Below are 19,088 nucleotides of genomic sequence, written 5' to 3'. Positions count from 1 at the left end.
AATGACTACTGAGTCCGGTGCTGTCTCTGGATGCCTCGAGGAATAAAAAAGAATTGATTTTGTAACAATGGTCATGACAATTTGCATATGAATGATCATAAATTGACCTCATATTGTTAGTGTGCTAGTTTCAGTCATTATGCAGATGTCCTGTTTATAAGGTTGGAAATCTGCAGTTAGCTGAGACTGAAGAAGTCACCTGGATAATGATGAAACATTTCTCCCACTGATATGGCATGTAGATTCAAGATTTAAGGTCTTTATTGTCAGTACAACAATATACACAATATACAGCATACCAAAATGCCGTTTCACCCCAAGCCCCCTCGTTCATTATAATTATATAAGAAGTATATCTCGAAGAGATATAAAACCAGAAATTACAAATAAAAATAATTTTATTTTGAGGTAAAATTAGGAGCTAAAAAGGTACTATTACGAACTATATCTATGAACAATACACAAAGACTGGACAGAGACAATACAAAGTTATGTTCAGGATATTGTAGACAAAACAGGACGAAGACACGTGCAAGATGCAAAAAGTGCAAAAAAGCATGTTGTTCCCAGTTCCAGTTTGTAGTAGATTTGTGGAAGTTTGTGTTGTTTTTGAGTCTTTTGTTGAGTATTGTATCAAGAAATAACCCCAGATACTTTCTAAGATTAAAGATTTCATAAAAAATTTTTTTAAGTAAATAAAAGTAAAAATCACTTAAAAAACCTGACTGTGTCCCAGTGATTTATGGCAGTTTATGCACATTTCCAAAAAGAATAAACTGTCAGTTCAGTGTAAGAATACAGAAAAATTGCTGTTTTTTAATTTTTTGTCTTAGATGATAAAACTGTTAAAAATTAAACCATTGTTTATCAGTCAGTGATTAAAAAAAAAACCCTTAAAATTTGGATTAAAGTTTATATTAAAGTTTAATTTAAAGTTTATAATATCATAAATCTCTGGGGAGAGATGATAAATTGTACTGAGATTTTCATTTCTGCTAATCTCAGATTACAGTGAAACACATCTAATCTGCTATTCTCATCTCACACATCAAAGGCACTCAGCTCACGCCTTTCATGTGTGAGCTGAGCTGCTCACAGGCCGAAGAACACATCTTGACCTTTGACCTGCAGTTGTTGCTGATTCCTAGCAGTGTGCTGGGCCACGTCACTGCTGTCAAACTGCTGGATTTATGGTCTGCAGGTGAGTGTTGACTCATTGTGAAACTCAAACAGCTGAGGGCATCGTGACCAGTGTTACCTGCAGGAAAGGAAAAAACATAGTTGTGCAACACCTGTCCAGGGCAGTCCACCACACTGTCAGGTGTGCCAGAAGGCGGGGTTGAACCTTCACATCTGCTGCAGGTGGAGAGCTAACAGATGCGTGATGGATGCCAGAGCAGGGAGTAACCGGGCTGTGGTAGTGTCCGTGGCCCAGTTTGACCCCGGCGTGAGTCTGGGGGACAGGGCCGGAGCCCAGAAAGACGCCAAGAGGCTTCACGGCACCCTCAGCAGGCGAGGCTTCGAGGTGGAGCTGCACAGCGACCTGAGCGGTGACGAAATCTACGAGCTGTTTGTGCAAGGTAACATTTCCATGGAAGCATCATGTGTGGTTTGAAGGATAAATCACCTGCAGCGGGCATGGGCTCATGTGCAGGTGGGCGTGAACATGTCCAGCCTCACTCATCTCACAGGTAACCAGGTGCTGCTGATCAGCAGGTGAGACCGCCTGTGTAAATGCAGAGCTCTGAGCAGGTCTGCAGCTTGCACACGTACAAACTTCCCAGCAAAGTCATCTCAGTCAGATGCTTATTGTCCCTGCATGCCATCAGGTCAAAGGTTAAAGTTCACGGCAGCAGCGGTCTAAAGGAAAAAGCCTCTTTTCTCTGTGACAGCGCAGCTTAGGTGTGCAAACCTGCATCTGACTCTGGAACAGCGAGCTCTGGACATTTATGTATTGCTCTATGGATTTATGGATTTATTGACTTTCAGCTCTGAGCACCATGAGACGAGTGCCGATTAGCTCTAATACATTAAAGAAAGAAGAAGAATATACTGATGGATGCTTCCATGTTGTATATTATTTCTATTATTACATATTAAAGACCCAAACAGCTGCAGGCCGGAGGGCAAATTGAATCATAGCGTGATGAGGTGAATGATCAGCTGACTGTAGAGTGTCTGTGAGCAGCTCACTGTGCCATTCAGCAGCTCCAGGCTAGAACCTGCTTCTCACAGGACAGGCGAGGTGCGTCATTTATTCGCTCCAACATCAAAACAAAAGTTAATCGTAAGTTTATCTTATCTGAACGATCACATGACTGACTACTGGTCACGTAGCCCAGGTGTGTTGGCTCATTTAACAATTTCCCATGTGGGATCAATAAAGTATCTAATCACTGATCTTATAGTAGCACCAGCTCTGTATTTGGTGCTGTATTTTTATAATCTTCAGAGCTCTTTCACCACTGATAATGTTTGCTTTGCGCAGAGTCACATCATGCATGCCTTAACCAGTAACCACCATCGTGATGCCGGTCAACTCAGACTGGATTTAATCCAGCTAAAACAGAGAAAGCCTGGCTATGCTGGGCTGCTTTTGCACTTCAGTTAGCTGAGGTGAAGCTAGCAGATAGCTAGCAGCAACAGCCACCTGTGTCACCATCCACCTGTTTGTCAAAGAGGCCACGGCCCTAATAATGCACACTTTAAGCCTTAATCCAGTTTAAACAGGTATGGGTTAAGAAATTATGCAGAGAGACCAAACAGTTTGTGTATCAGACTGTAAAGATGTTTACTAGTTTTAACATGGAAGAACATGGGGACAGACTCCCTGCTGCCTCTGCTGGATGTCAGAGGAACTGCAGTGTAACACCTATTTAATTACTAACAACTTATTAGATGGTAATAAAAATAAAGACAGGCTGGCTTTTGCTTCAGTGTTCCTGTTTCTCATGAGTAACCACTCTGCAGACGAGGCGCATGTGCATTGAGCACGTGCATACCTGCTGCCATGTACAGTGGGGCAAAAAAGTATTTAGTCAGCCACCGATTGTGCAAGTTCCCCCACTTAAAATGATGACAGAGGTCAGTAATTTGCACCAGAGGTACACTTCAACTGTGAGAGACAGAATGTGAAAAAAAATCCATGAATCCACATGGTAGGATTTGTAAAGAATTTATTCGTAAATCAGGGTGGAAAATAAGTATTTGGTCACCTCAAACAAGGAAAATCTCTGGCTCTCACAGACCTGTAACGTCTTCTGTAAGAAGCTTTTCTGTCCCCCACTCGTTACCTGTATGAATGGCACCTGTTTGAACTCATCATGTGTATAAAAGACACCTGTCCACAGCCTCAAACAGTCAGACTCCAAACTCCGCCATGGCCAAGACCAAAGAGCTTTCGAAGGACACCAGGAAAAGTATTGTAGACCTGCACCAGACTGGGAAGAGTGAATCTACAATAGGCAAGCAGCTTGGTGTGAAAAAATCAACTGTGGGAGCAATCATCAGAAAATGGAAGACATACAAGACCACTGATAATCTCCCTCGATCTGGGGCTCCACGCAAGATCTCATCCCGTGGGGTCAAAATGATCATGAGAACGGTGAGCAAAGATCCCAGAACCACACGGGGGGACCTGGTGAATGACCTGCAGAGAGCTGGGACCAAAGTAACAAAGGTCACCATCAGTAACACACTACAACGGCAGGGAATCAAATCCCGCAGTGCCAGACGTGTTCCGCTGCTGAAGCCAGTGCATGTCCAGGCCCGTCTGAAGTTTGCCAGAGAGCACATGGATGATACAGCAGAGGATTGGGAGAATGTCATGTGGTCAGATGAAACCAAAGTAGAACTTTTTGGTATAAACTCAACTCGTCGTGTTTGGAGGAAGAAGAATACTGAGTTGCATCCCAAGAACACCATACCTACTGTGAAGCATGGGGGTGGAAACATCATGCTATGGGGCTGTTTTTCTGCCAAGGGGACAGGACGACTGATCCGTGTTAAGGACAGAATGAATGGGGCCATGTATCGTGAGATTTTGAGCCAAAACCTCCTTCCATCAGTGAGAACTTTGAAGATGAAACGAGGCTGGGTCTTCCAACATGACAATGATCCAAAACACACCGCCCGGGCAACAAAGGAGTGGCTCTGTAAGAAGCATTTGAAAGTCCTAGAGTGGCCTAGCCAGTCTCCAGACCTCAACCCCATAGAAAATCTGTGGCGGGAGTTGAAAGTCCGTGTTGCTCGGCGACAGCCCCAAAACATCACTGCTCTCGAGAAGATCTGCATGGAGGAATGGGCCAAAATACCAGCTACTGTGTGTGCAAACCTGGTAAAGACCTATAGTAAACGTTTGACCTCTGTTATTGCCAACAAAGGTTACGTTACAAAGTATTGAGTTGTATTTTTGTTATTGACCAAATACTTATTTTCCACCATGATTTACGAATAAATTCTTTACAAATCCTACCATGTGGATTCATGGATTTTTTTTTCCACATTCTGTCTCTCACAGTTGAAGTGTACCTCTGGTGCAAATTACTGACCTCTGTCTTCATTTTAAGTGGGGGAACTTGCACAATCGGTGACTGACTAAATACTTTTTGCCCCACTGTATCCAGTGTTATGGCTGCTGTGAGAATGCTGACTGAGGGTCACTGACGGCCAAAGTTGGTCAAGTTACTTGAAAAAAGTAATCAGTAACTAATTACTGGTTACTTCCCGAAAAAAGTAATCCAGTTACTTTACTGATTACTTATTTTCAAAAGTAATTAGTTACTTAGTTACTTTTTAAAACATGATTTATCCCCTAAATAGGTGATAAAGCGATAGATCTTTCAGCCCATTTCTACTTTTTCTGCATAATCCATCATACAAAATGTAATCAAATGAAAAAGTCTCTTTTTAATACTTGTTTTATCAGTTTTAATCTTTTAACTTTATGCATCAAGCAAACATTAAATTATATGCAACATTCTCTGACTGGAAGAAATTTGTTTAACATTTAAACCTATTGTCTGCACATTCCAGCACATAAAATAAAATATTTTTTGTGTTTACACTCTCTCTTTCAAATAGATGCAAGTAAAACACAGAAGAAAATAAATAAAATCAAAGTCTCAGCGGTCCTGTTGCTCTATTTTAACCTATATAGCAGAAGTGGGGCAGGCGGAGGTTTGCCCTGGTGCAGGTGTGCCGCAGCCATCATGTCAGTGGAAGGATCTGGGAGTTTCTCTGTGAATTTCAGATTCCAGCAGCAGCGTATTTGGTGCTTGCTCGGACATTTAGGGGTTTTTTCGCTGTAAAAAGAACTTTTCTTCCCACACACAACAGACGCTAATGTTTTTGTCACTTATTACGGAATCAAACTCAAAGTAAGGTCAGTACTTCCACGCTTTAAACGCTGCACGCTCATACTCTCTCCTGCACTCGTTATATTATCCATTGTTGATCTGCACACAGCTGTTGCCACGAACGTCGCACTTACCTCATTGTCATGAGACACTCTCGCAAATAAATCACGGTTTTATTAACGCAGTAATGCAGCGTACTTATGGGAAAGTAACAGTAATCTAATTATCTTTTTTGCAATAGTAATCCCTTACTTTACTCGTTACTCGAAAAAGTAATCGGATTACAGTAACGAGTTACTGCCCATCTCTGCTGACGGCACAACTGTTTGTGTCTGTTCTGCAGAGAGCAGGCGGCCCGTGAAGGACTGCTTCCTGGCTGTCTTGTCGTCTCACGGGGAGGAGGACTGCGTGTTCGGAGCCGACGGCAAACCCGTCCGGCTGTCTCGGATCTTCGCATATTTTGACAACGAGTGCATGGAGAATAAGGCCAAAGTGTTCCTCATACAGGTAGGTGGCAGAAGGGCGAGGACAACATGAGTTTAGGTCGTGTCGAGGGAATCAAATGATCTGTTTTCTTCTGTGATGCTGAGGTCATCCTCTTGATGCTGTCTCTGCAGGCGTGTCGCGGAGACGCTCTGGATGATGGAGTGGAGGTGGACTCGGCCGGTGACGCCACCGACTGCAGCTTCTCCCTCCACCTCTCAGTTCCTGTAGATACAGCTGTGATGTATGCCACGCCCCCAGGTAAACACCAAGCCTTCAACAGACCACCACCACTACCCTCTAAACCTCCTCAGCGGCCACTCAGACCTCCTAAACTACCCTTCAAACCTCCTGACAGGCAGCATAACCATTTTATCCATCCCTAGAACCTCCACAGTTACCGTGAAACATAGAAATTAAACCATCTTTATGACAACTGCAACACTTGCAATATGATCACATCTCTTCAGGGACTTTTAAGACCTACCAAAGGACTTCTAAACCTCCTTAGTAACCAGAGAAATCTTCTATACTACCCATCAGGGGCGATTTTAGCCCCCCAAAGATTTTAGATGTCACAAATCAAAGCACCCCCAAAGATTTCTTACTTTTTTGACAATATTTGCTGTTTGTGTGACACACTGCTAAAAATATAAAAAGCATACAGTACGTAATTGAGATGGAACATTTTAACAACAAAAGTATGTATAACCCCCCCCCCCCCCCCCCCCCCTCCCAAAATGGTTTGTTCCAGCTCTCCCCTGTTCTGGCTCTAGCGCCGTTGCTGCCAGAGCGATGGTGGCTGAGACGCAGCGGAGCAGAGGTGTGAGTGCCTGGCTTAAAACAGGACATATTAGCTGCATTTAACCTTCTGTTACTCTTTATATAGTTGGTAGGAGTCAGACCATGTTTCTTTTTACTGAAAAACATTACACCAGGTAACCAGGGTGTAAAAAAACTTGTTTTCCAGCGATGTTTGCTACCCTACAATTTGTCCTACACTGCAGTAAAATCAGTGACATTTGAAAACCTAAAACTTAAAATTGTCCGTAGCCTGCTGTTGTTACCACTGTCCTGTTTTAAATCGATACTAACTAGCTAACTGACCGAATGCCCATTAACCTTAGAACTCCTGTTGTGTGTGTGTGTGTGTGTGTGTGTGTGTGTGTGTGTGTGTGCGTGCGTGCGTGTGTGTTTTGGGACCACCCTGGGGCGCACACATGTCAGTGCGCCCCAGGGTGGCTGTGACTACAATGTAGCTTGCCAGCACCAGTGTGTGAATGTGTGGATGACTGGATGCCTAAAGCGCTTTGGGGTCCTTAGGGACTAGTAAAGCGCTATACAAATACAGGCCATTTACCATTTTTTTTGTACAGAGAGACAGCCAGGTTCATAATGGATATAAGGAAGTTGTTTTTGTTTTTTGTTTTGTTTTTTTTAAAAAGGAGCCACATTCAGGTAAAAGTGTAAAATCAAACGATCCGTCAATCAAGAATAATGTTGGATCAGTGTTTCAATATTTATATCTTTTATTAGATATTCATGTGGTTTGGTTATTTTCCTTTTGGTTGAAAGTAGACTGAGAGAGGACTTTGTGTTAGCGATTTTAATAGTATTTTTTCATATTAATGTAATTTATCATCTAATTGAATACAATCTATTTGTGTATGATTGTCAGTCCAAAGAGGGAGAGAGGAAAGAGGAGAACGTGAGGAGAAAGTACAAGGTCAGGAAGAACCAGGTAAGAAAACAGACAGGGAACAGTGACAGGCAAAACAGAAACTGTTAAACTGACAAAGAGAAAAAACCAGATTTTACTCAAACAATCTGGAAGTTGTGTCCTCCCTATATTAAAGCTGCTGTACAGAATCTGCAAAACAAACTGGGTTGAAACATTTGACCCTCTTTAACAACATTCCAATATAACATTATCATTGATTGGGGAGATTAAAATTAATAATATATTTTTATGTGGTTCAACCACAACTCTACTAAAACCTCAGCCAGTAATAGGTAGGCCAACTTTTGGACTGTCCAGTTGTCTGTATGACTGCCGCAGTACGTGCGCCACATTTGCACACTATCAGAAAGAGCCAAACGGCCCTGGTGGAGTGAGGAGCTGTAAAGAGAAGTGCTCTGTTTCTAAAAATGTTAAACTTTTTACAGTGTGTACCACCTGAAAGTACCACTATGAAAGCATGAAACCCATAAATCTTACAACACAAAATTTGTATTATTAAATTAGATTTTTATTTGTAATAATTTATTCTGTTTTGGGAGTGTTTTCTTTATGTATCTGTATTATATTATACATACACCTTAAAAGTGAATCTCTGTCCAAACAATGCACTCAGTTTACTTTTTACTCACTATGAGCATCACTCATTATTTTCCCCCAGTAATGAAGGTTAGGATATGTTTTCTTTTTTATTCCAATCCATTCTTCTTTTGCAGCATTTAAATAACCTTGATCAGATTTGATGGTTTTGTTACAGACTTTTCAGAAAAGTTTTTTGCTTTTCTTTCACATATATGGGGATTAAATTGTGTTAAAATGTACAAAACAGTGATGTCATGTTTTGAGACGAGGACCCAGGGACAGAGAGACTTGATGAATTTAAGAATCTTATGATTTATCTTGCCTGGCTGGGCAGCTCTCTGGGTGCTCAGCACCTCCAAAGCTCTAATCCTAGAATCGCCCCTGCTACCCATTAACCTCCTCTATGACTACTGAAATCATTTTAACTGTTCATGGAATCTCCTCACCTGCCACAAAAGTGCCCAACTACCTGTAGACTCTCCCCAATTACTGCAGACCTCTATCTTCTAAAGAATCTGTTGAACCTTTTTTGTGATCATAAAACTTCCCCAGTGACTGCTACAGCATCCTAAAGACCCCTCAAACATTTTATTGACAACTGAAACCTCGTGAACTACGCTTAGAGGCTCCACAATGACTACAAAGCCCTTGAACCTCTGTAATGACCACTGCACATTCCTAACTGAATCTAGGTGACCTTCTTCATCCTAAATATTAAGTTCACTTTTCAAACAGCTGTTTAAATCTCTCTGGCCATAACCAGCCTACCAGAGAACCTTGAACCTTCTCACTGACCAGTCTAATCTCAAGGCTCCCTTTCTCCAGGATCCCTTAAACTTAAAATACCAGTGCAACTTCCTCAGTGAGTCCTACAACTTTGTGAGGACCTCTAGAACCTTTTCCTGACAACTCAAGTAGTGTTTTAGTAGTGTTGTCCAAATCCTACAGAACCCTCTCTGAAAACTCTAACACCTTTGAAGAGACCACAGAACCTCTTCATTTTTGACACCTGGTGGTGACATTTGTCTGAATCAATAATCTGCAGATTTTTCACCACGGTCCACAGACCAGTATCTCTGTTTACCTCCTCCTCTCTCCATCAGGTTACGGAGCCTTCATGAGCCCGCTTGGATCCGTCTTCCTTCAGACGTTCTGCACTTTGTTGGAGGACGAGGCCCATCAGAACCTGGAGCTGACTCGCCTGATGACCCGCCTCTCCCACAGGGTGGCCTACACCTTCCAGGCCAAAGGTCGTGAGCTGGGCGGGAAGAAAGAGATGCCGTGCTTCCTGACACGACTGACCAGAGAGGTGTTCCTGTCCTCAGAGTCAGAGAGAGAAGATCTCTGATCCTGGGAAAGGTTTTCCTAAAGTTCTTGAAGATGTTGTGTCACCATTTTTTGAGAAGTTTCACAAACTTCAGCTGTTCATTGATCCACTTTAATGCGACTGCAATAAACTGGAGCTTATTTTCTCATTTATGAAGGTTATTTCTTCACTTATTCACTCATTATCCACGTAGTCACACATTTTTATATCTGCATTTATTTTTCCTTTGATAAATACATCTGAATATGAACAAATAACTGAGTATCAGAAATTAACAGCAGGTAGTTTTTAATAATAAAAAACAGTAATTTGGAGTAGGTGCAGAAATCTTTTATAGTGCTTAAAAATTTCTACTCCTGTATTGAGACATTACAAATAAATCTTGAATTGTTGGTTGAAGAAAAAGATTATTCCTAAACTAAAGTGTCAGTCTGAAGAACACCGTCACATGTTTAACAATAAAATGTAAGATTTACTGCATATGTGAGTCTAACAGGTCGGTATAAACAGTAATTTAAAAGTTTTAACCTCTTCATCAGCAGTGTGAAGGTACAGCTGTGGATGAGTCACATGTTTAAGCATTTAAACCAGAAACCAGGTGAGGGTTTGAACTTTACATCTGTTAACAGGTGACCAATCAACCTGCAGGGTCAGGCTGGATTTACATTTCACATATTTTGTCCTCTTACAGGAGTTGTGAGAATCTTAGGTGGAGATGTTTCTGAGTCATCTCCTTGAGTCAGCAGGTGTGTGTTCATACAGAGACACGTGTGGGATCACATAAAGTCAGTCTGTCTGGGTTTGAGTACTTCCTGTCTGGACGTGAACCAGAACTTACAGAGTCCACACCTGTTATCACTGAATATGTAATAAAGCAGATCATGTGACGTGGAATGAGCAGTCAGCAGGTCGGGAAGTTTACGCTCACAGAGGTGTGGGAGCGGTTTTGTCCTGAGGCCTTCCTTCATCTACTTTCAGTTTAGTACCTGCAACACATTTATGATTCATGTCTGACACACAGCACGACATTTCCCAGAACTCAGCTGTTTCACTTCCCCACAACTGCTCCATCACATCACTACACCCTCTTCATTCACAGCTTAGACACGTTACATGGATATTCAGTGGTGCTCTAGAAGCAAAATAGTTCCAGTGTTACATTCACAAAGGTAAAAAAAAGAAGCTCCTGTCACAAACTGAGTTTATTCTGACCACATGATTAAAATCTGAAGGCGTGAAACAAACATCATCATCCTCGTTCTCTAACGTCACAAGCTTGGAAAGACAGAGCAAGTTCACAGACCTCTCCACAAAATCATCCGCAGGTCAGTGCAGAGCTACAGACGGCAGATCAAACTCTCATGCTTTTCAGCTCTCCTGACCTGTTTCTGCTTCACAGAGTCCAGATGTTTTCAGATGTCAGAAAGAGCTTCCCTGACCTGCAGATATATTCAGCATTAATGAGCCTCGCAGAAGTTACCCCTGCATCTCACCAACCGCTCTGTAAAAAAGAACGTGCAGGGTTTCCAGCTCAGGCTCCAGTGTGTTTACGATGTCTGCATCGTCCTATAAACACGTTTACCTGGTCAGGCATGATGATTTACGCCTGTTACTGACAGATGTTCAGGAAATAGACCAAGCAGACCCGTGACTGTATCAAACATTGTGTATTTGCAGATAAATAATAAAGTGCATACATACATATGTACAGGACATGCTAAACATTTTCTTCACACAGTTTTAGAACGACACCACACAAAAACAAGATCATTTCCATTCCTCCATGTGCTCTGCCGTGATTTGGTCTAACTGATGGAAGGTGTCCGTGTTCTGGTGCTCTCAGTACCAACCAGTAATGTGGCTGAGATTCCCTCTGCTTTTCCAGCTCTCTCTGACTCTGAGGACAGGAACACCTCTCTGGTCAGTCGTGTCAGGAAGCACGGCATCTCTTTCTTCCCGCCCAGCTCACGACCTTTGGCCTGGAAGGTGTAGGCCACCCTGTGGGAGAGGCGGGTCATCAGGCGAGTCAGCTCCAGGTTCTGATGGGCCTCGTCCTCCAACAAAGTGCAGAACGTCTGAAGGAAGACGGATCCAAGCGGGCTCATGAAGGCTCCGTAACCTGATGGAGAGAGGAGGAGGTAAACAGAGAAATCTGACATGGTTAAACACGTACAACCTCTGAAGAATTCTGAGAGCTCCTGAGGACATAACTGAGAAAGAAAATCACGATTTATTAGTATCCGGAGTCGGACTTGTGTTGTTGTATCAACCATCATATAAAGGTTTCTGCCAACCAAAAAAGCTCTGAGGTTTTTTTTTTAATGTGTTTGTGCGTCATGAAGGAGGTTCTCCAGGATCAGCTGGAAAGGTATGCGGGCCTCAGAGGAAGTTAGAGGTCTGCAGTAATTGGGGAGAGTCTACAGGTAGTTGGGCACTTTTGTGGCAGGTGAGGAGATTCCATGAACAGTTAAAATGATTTCAGTAGTCTCTGGTTACTAAGGAGGTTTAGAAGTCCTTTGGTAGGTCTTAAAAGTCCCTGAAGAGATGTGATCATATTGCAAGTGTTGCAGTTGTCATAAAGATGGTTTAATTTCTATGTTTCATGGTAACTGTGGAGGTTCTAGGGATGGATAAAATGGTTATGCTGCCTGTCAGGAGGTTTGAAGGGTAGTTTAGGAGGTCTGAGTGGCCGCTGAGGAGGTTTAGAGGGTAGTGGTGGTGGTCTGTTGAAGGCTTGGTGTTTACCTGGGGGCGTGGCATACATCACAGCTGTATCTACAGGAACTGAGAGGTGGAGGGAGAAGCTGCAGTCGGTGGCGTCACCGGCCGAGTCCACCTCCACTCCATCATCCAGAGCGTCTCCGCGACACGCCTGCAGAGACAGCATCAAAAGGATGACCTCAGCATCACAGAAGAAAACAGATCATTTGATTCCCTCGACACGACCTAAACTCATGTTGTCCTCGCCCTTCTGCCACCTACCTGTATGAGGAACACTTTGGCCTTATTCTCCATGCACTCGTTGTCAAAATATGCGAAGATCCGAGACAGCCGGACGGGTTTGCCGTCGGCTCCGAATACGCAGTCCTCCTCCCCGTGAGACGACAAGACAGCCAGGAAGCAGTCCTTCACGGGCCGCCTGCTCTCTGCAGAACAGACACAAACAGACAGTAGTGCTGTCAGTGACCCTCAGTCAGCATTCTCACAGCAGCCATACCACTGGATACATGGCAGCAGGTATGCCAGCCTGTGTTTAGGTTCACACGCAGAAGATTCAAACTAATGAAACTTTATGACCTATGTTTGATCTATGAGTGGAAATCAGTTGTAACAGTGTTTAATCACCATCACTGTAAAACACACTCATATAATCACATCCTCACATGTTATATAATTACAAATGTATCAGTCAGCGCTGGCATGTCACCAATGAGTGTCAGGGCAGTGTAAGCCTCACCTTTACCTGTAAATAGAACAGAGGTGTGTCTGTGTGTGTGGACACACACACAGAGACTGTAATGTTAAAGCTGCGTGTCTGTCAGGGAGATGGAGCTGCAAATGTTTCCTTATCTGGGCTCACAGACGCAGGCCCTGCTGTGGGCACTGATGCCCCGCCCCCTCTGAGTTTCTGTGACATCAGCTGTTTTTTTAAATGAATGAGTTCTTGGCTGAAAGCTCTCTCAATTTAAATATTTTGTCTCTGTGCTGTGTTTAAATAAAGTTAGAATGTTTTGCGTCCTGTTTTTATTGTTGGAAGTGGGCTTTTCGGGGTGATGCGATTGGTTACCTTTCTCAAACAGCTCGTAGATTTCGGCGCCGCTCAGGTCGCTGTGCAACTCCACCTTAAAGCCCCGCCTGCTGAGGGTACTGTGGAGCCTCTTGGCATCCCTCTTGGCTCCGGCCCTGTTCCCCATCTTCACCCCGGGGTAAAACTCGGCCACGGACACCACCACTGCCCGGTTCACCTCAGCCTTCCCACCCACTGGTCGTCTCTGCTGGGACATGGTGATGTAGCTGAGGTCCGCTGAGCTCTGTCTCTGTGAGTGTCTGTCAGATTTAAGCTCCTGGCTCTGCACTGAAAGTACTTTAAGAGCCCCTGAGCTGTAAAGGTGTGACCACACCTCTTTACCTTACCTGGAACTTCCTCTGCTGCCTTATCAGCCTTATGTGCTCAAGTCTTACACAACTTCATGTTTTTTCTCGCTGTGCCAGATATCCAGGTGTGTTCCACTCACGGATGACATGTCATCATTTCACGGCACACAAACATTTTCCTGCAGTAACAGAAAACAATCGAGGAGTTTTTAAAGCCTTTTATGATTTTTGATTTTAATAAAAACACTTTACTAAAAATGTGAAGTTTGTGTTTGTCATCTTTACAAATAAAGTTTGTTTCACTCCAAGCAAGACTTTTGCCACCCCTGTGAGTAAAAACCTAAATAAAAGTGAGTGTTTCCACTTTATTCTGCCTTATTCTACTTCACTGGCTGTGGGGTTTGTTTGGTCGTCTGAATCTTTCAGTGATCCTGAAAACTCCAGACAGATGGTTTAAAATCAGGTCCCTGTAGTGGCTATATTAAGTTCTCTCTTTCTCTTATATTTAAAATAACCACACTACGCAACTGTTTTTACGCGTTGTCGTTAGCAACAATGATGGTAAACCCACTGTGTGGCTCCGCCTTCCATTTGTTTGTTTTCCACATAAACCTTTCACAATGAAGCTGAAGATCCTGTTGAGATTTATAAAAAATAATAAACTGAAATGATGACAAGCAGAAGGACCATTCAAAACAAATCGAGGACCTTATTTCTAAACGAGGGGCTCCCTCTGTAGCATTGACATGGTTTGGTTATGAAAAGTCTGACACGGACCAGAAAACTGTACTATGCAAATTATGCATGAAACTGGTCCCCACCTCAGACTCAAACACGGCAAACCTCTTCTACCACCTATGTGTCACGGCGAGTGAGATGAGCTGTGTGGGGAAAAATAAAGGAGGATCCAATTGCAGGCACTCGTGAAGATGTGAAGGCAGTTTATTGAAACACAAAGCACAGGGGAAAAAATGGCAAACAGAGATTAAGCTAAACTATACTGGAAAGAACTAATCTACTGAACATGAACACAAACATGAAGGAGGATTGGTAGAGGTAAATGACGATGGACAGCAGGGAGAACACACAGATGAAACACGGTGGATGGACAGACGGACCAGCAACTATTACAACAGAATACACAACTTAAATACACTCAGAGAAACACAGGGCGATTACACACAGGTGGGGGACACAGCTGGAAGTAATTAACGAGACGAGACAAGGGAGGTAAAACTGAATACACTCACATGAGACGCAGACCTTCACAATAAAACAGGAAACACGAAATCACTACACAAAGACACAGACTCAACACTGAGAGGCAGACAGAAAATAACACATGGAACTCAAACTATACATGAGACAACAAATCCTTGAAAACAAATAAACAGAAAGATAGAATTCTAATAATAATCAACAAAGCACAAGAGTAACAAAACGATCATTCAAAAATAAACCAAAACATGATAAACTCAAAATGCTGGGTCGAACCGACCGAGAACCCTGACACTACGCAAGAATCATGTGAAAGAGTATGGAGAGTTTATGGATGAGAAGCAAAACACAGCCGTCCGGTGCTGAAAATAAACCTTAGACTCAAACGTTACAACAGGCTTTTCCCCGTGCAATAAATAATCACAAAGAAAATTGGAGCCGTTACAACCTATGTCTAAAAATGCATTGTTTCACGCATCGGTCGATACACTCAACTCCGGGTGCATGATGCCCACCTGAAAACACTTCACACAAGTTGAATTGCCCGGGATTCACAGAATTTAAAGAAAATTTAACATTTTTGTCATATATATCATTGTCGGGATGATAAATGTTTTATATCAGGATATGAGATTTTGGTCATAGCCCTAGCGGACATATTATTGGTCAGATGAAGTCATTAAAAATGCTCCAGCAGCACAAACACGGTCAAGAAGTGTCTATGGGTGTCTGACGGGACTGACTGACTGCTGACTATCTGAGCTTCATGTTTCAGGCAGCAGATGAACTGAGGGGAAGTTAAAGTGTCCCTACGAGATAACAAGGGGTTTTTGGTTTTATGTTCTGCGTCTTTGTCCTGTCTTCCTCCCCTCACCCCCAGTTACAGCAGAGTCCTCTCTGAGTCTGGTTCTCCCAGAGGTTTATTCCACTTTAAAGGGATTTTTTTCCTTCCCACTGTCACCAAAGTCTTGCTCACAGGGGGTTGTGTGATTGATAGGTTTTCTCTGTATTGTTGTAGGGTCTCTAGCTTACAGTGTAAAGCACCTTGATGTGACTGTTGTTGTCATTTTGCACTATATTAAAACAATGATTTAATTTTTTAAGCTTGTTGAGTTTGCATGTAATGAGACACACTCTATAAATAAAGAACAGACTGACTCATGCAGATGTAATGTGGTGGAGTCTGGACAAGGTTGACTGCTGCAGAGATTGAAGTGAGTGAGGAACGTAGCTGTTTGCGCTGTGCTGTCTGCTGTAGTCACACTCATCTGTCAGCTGCTCGTAAACTTTGATCACAGGTCACACGCCTGACCTATCAGCATCTCATGCCTCAGAGGAAACCTGCTTTTCCTGCCGCACACGGGAACAAGGTGTCCATAAAAAATAACACGTAAACAAATCAAAGCATTCCAGGAATCCTTGAACAAGCTCACATATGTGCACGAACACCCGTCTTTATTTCATTTTAATTCATCAGACTTCATCCCAAAGGAAATTCTCGATGAGGTCGGCTGCTCCCACACACAACAGAAAAAAACATTAATTCAGTAGAAAAAACAAGAAGTTGATCATTTATAAATACAAAATGTAGTCCTTACAAATAATTAAAAAAATAGACATTTGCATATCCCTCCAAAATATTTAAGTAAAAAATTATTTATTGTTTAATTTCTGTAGATATTCAGTCTATGTCTTCTTCTTCCTTCTTTCTCTCTGTATGTCTTTCTTTTAATTCCCGCCTTGATTTCCAAACTGATCCTCTGTGGGAATCTCATCCTCCAACATCCACACATCTAATTTGATTGACCCCTCCATCATGGCCTCTATCTATTTATCTATTCCTCACTATTTAATTAGATCACTCATTCCTAAAGTCAAGAATGCTGCTGTCCCACACATTTATGACCCAATCAAAGATCTTAATTCTGTCACAGTGATTACACATTTTTTATTTAAAATGACATAAAAATCACACGCTGCTGGCGATAAATGATTAATACTACAATGACCTTCAGTTATTACTGCAGCCCACCTGCAGCACCTTTGGTCCACACTCTGGGAATCCTTAGATATTTAAATGTATCAATTTAACCATCTATTTGTTATTCTGATTTTATTTAAATATTTGTTTCAGGCAAAATAAATCAAACAGAAAGGATTGATGGAGGCAGATGATCCACTGTGGCACCACCTAAAGGAAGCACTTGGAAGAAGAAGAAAAAGATTCATATCTTGATTTGCTTTATTTACATATTTGCAATTATTTGTATTACATTTATAACGTTTTATCATTCATTTATTCAAGTATTTATTTATTTTATAATATTTCTTTATTTACTCATTTATTCAGGTAGTTTTATTGTTTCCATTTTTTATTGATCCTTGAATTCCTTTATTATTTGTTATGCATGTGTTATTATGTTTCACTGCTTTGATGATGTAATTTCTTAATCTGGGATAATCTGGGATTAATCCACTCATTAATTTCATTTAACAGTCTTCAATTATACAAACAAATAATGAACAAAAAAACATAAATAAATATATTAAATTAAATTTTTCTTTTCCAGTCGCTTAACCAGGGGCGATTCTAGGATTAGAGCTTTTCACCCAGAGAGCTGCCCAGCCAGGCAAGATAAATCATAAGATTCTTAAATTCATCAAGTCTCTCTGTCCCTGGGTCCTCGTCTCAAAACATGACATCACTGTTTTGTACATTTTAACACAATTTAATCCCCATATATGTGAAAGAAAAGCAAAAAACTTTTCTGAAAAGTCTGTAACAAAACCATCAAATCTGATCAAGGTTATTTAAATGCTGCAAAAGAAGAATGGATTGGAATAAAAAAGAAAACATATCCTAACCTTCATTACTGGGGGAAAATAATGAGTGATGCTCATAGTGAGTAAAAAGTAAACTGAGTGCATTGTTTGGACAGAGATTCACTTTTAATGTGTATGTATAATATAATACATATACATAAAAAAACACTCCCAAAACAGAATAAATTATTACAAATAAAAATCTAATTTAATAATACAAATTTTGTGTTGTAAGATTTATGGGTTTCATGCTTTCATAGTGGTACTTTCAGGTGGTACACACTGTAAAAAGTTTAACATTTTTAGAAACAGAGCACTTCTCTTTACAGCTCCTCACTCCACCAGGGCCGTTTGGCTCTTTCTGATAGTGCGCAAATGTGGCGCACGTACTGCAGCAGTCATACAGACAACTGGACAGTCCAAAAGTTGGCCTACCTATTACTGGCTGAGGTTTTATTAGAGTTGTGGTTGAACCACATAAAAATATATTATTCATTTTAATCTCCCCAATCAATGATAATGTTATATTGGAATGTTGTTAAAGAGGGTCAAATGTTTCAACCCAGTTTGTTTTGCAGATTCTGTACAGCAGCTTTAATATAGGGAGGACACAACTTCCAGATTGTTTGAGTAAAATCTGGTTTTTTCTCTTTGTCAGTTTAACAGTTTCTGTTTTGCCTGTCACTGTTCCCTGTCTGTTTTCTTACCTGGTTCTTCCTGACCTTGTACTTTCTCCTCACGTTCTCCTCTTTCCTCTCTCCCTCTTTGGACTGACAATCATACACAAATAGATTGTATTCAATTAGATGATAAATTACATTAATATGAAAAAATACTATTAAAATCGCTAACACAAAGTCCTCTCTCAGTCTACTTTCAACCAAAAGGAAAATAACCAAACCACATGAATATCTAATAAAAGATATAAATATTGAAACACTGATCCAACATTATTCTTGATTGACGGATCGTTTGATTTTACACTTTTACCTGAATGTGGCTCCTTTTTAAAAAAAACAAAACAAAAAACAAAAACAACTTCCTTATATCCATTATGAACCTGGCTGTCTCTCTGTACAAAAAAAATGGTAAATGGCCTGTATTTGTATAGCGCTTTACTAGTCCCTAAGGACCCCAAAGCGCTTTAGGCATCCAGTCATCCACACATTCACACACTGGTGCTGGCAAGCTACATTGTAGTCACAGCCACCCTGGGGCGCACTGACATGTGTGCGCCCCAGGGTGGTCCCAAAACACACACGCACGCACGCACACACACACACACACACACACACACACACACACACACACACACACACACACACACACACACACAACAGGAGTTCTAAGGTTAATGGGCATTCGGTCAGTTAGCTAGTTAGTATCGATTTAAAACAGGACAGTGGTAACAACAGCAGGCTACGGACAATTTTAAGTTTTAGGTTTTCAAATGTCACTGATTTTA

The 19,088-nt window shown here is 41.6% G+C and overlaps 2 protein-coding genes across 3 annotated transcripts; one reads left to right on the top strand and one right to left on the bottom strand.

The window, feature by feature from the left end:
- The first annotated feature begins 1,384 nt into the window (after positions 1–1,384).
- Positions 1,385–9,576, top strand: LOC113027424 (caspase-7-like). The gene is made up of 4 exons (XM_026177040.1): positions 1,385–1,580; positions 5,701–5,864; positions 5,975–6,101; positions 9,264–9,576. Exons 1-4 carry the CDS (start codon positions 1,385–1,387, stop codon positions 9,506–9,508), a joined length of 732 nt encoding a protein of 243 aa, XP_026032825.1. The 3' UTR covers positions 9,509–9,576.
- Positions 9,577–11,145: 1,569 nt separating this feature from the next.
- On the bottom strand, positions 11,146–18,359 carry LOC113027423 (caspase-7-like). 2 transcript variants are annotated; one of them, XM_026177039.1, is made up of 6 exons: positions 18,331–18,359; positions 13,622–13,761; positions 13,275–13,479; positions 12,470–12,633; positions 12,233–12,359; positions 11,146–11,606 (listed from the first exon to the last, which is right to left on the bottom strand). In XM_026177039.1, the coding sequence occupies exons 3-6, from the start codon at positions 13,399–13,401 to the stop codon at positions 11,293–11,295; spliced, it is 732 nt and encodes a 243-aa protein (XP_026032824.1). In that variant the 5' UTR covers positions 13,402–13,479; positions 13,622–13,761; positions 18,331–18,359; the 3' UTR covers positions 11,146–11,292. The 2 variants fall into 2 exon arrangements, with proteins under 2 accessions (XP_026032824.1, XP_026032823.1); XM_026177038.1 differs by having other exon boundaries at positions 13,275–13,761.
- Positions 18,360–19,088: the final 729 nt, after the last annotated feature.

Source organism: Astatotilapia calliptera, chromosome 7 (assembly GCF_900246225.1).
Source record: "Astatotilapia calliptera chromosome 7, fAstCal1.2, whole genome shotgun sequence".
NCBI lineage: Eukaryota > Metazoa > Chordata > Actinopteri > Cichliformes > Cichlidae > Astatotilapia > Astatotilapia calliptera.
The sequence above is the reverse complement of the archived record's forward strand: the minus strand, read 5'-3'. Positions and strand labels throughout refer to the sequence as shown.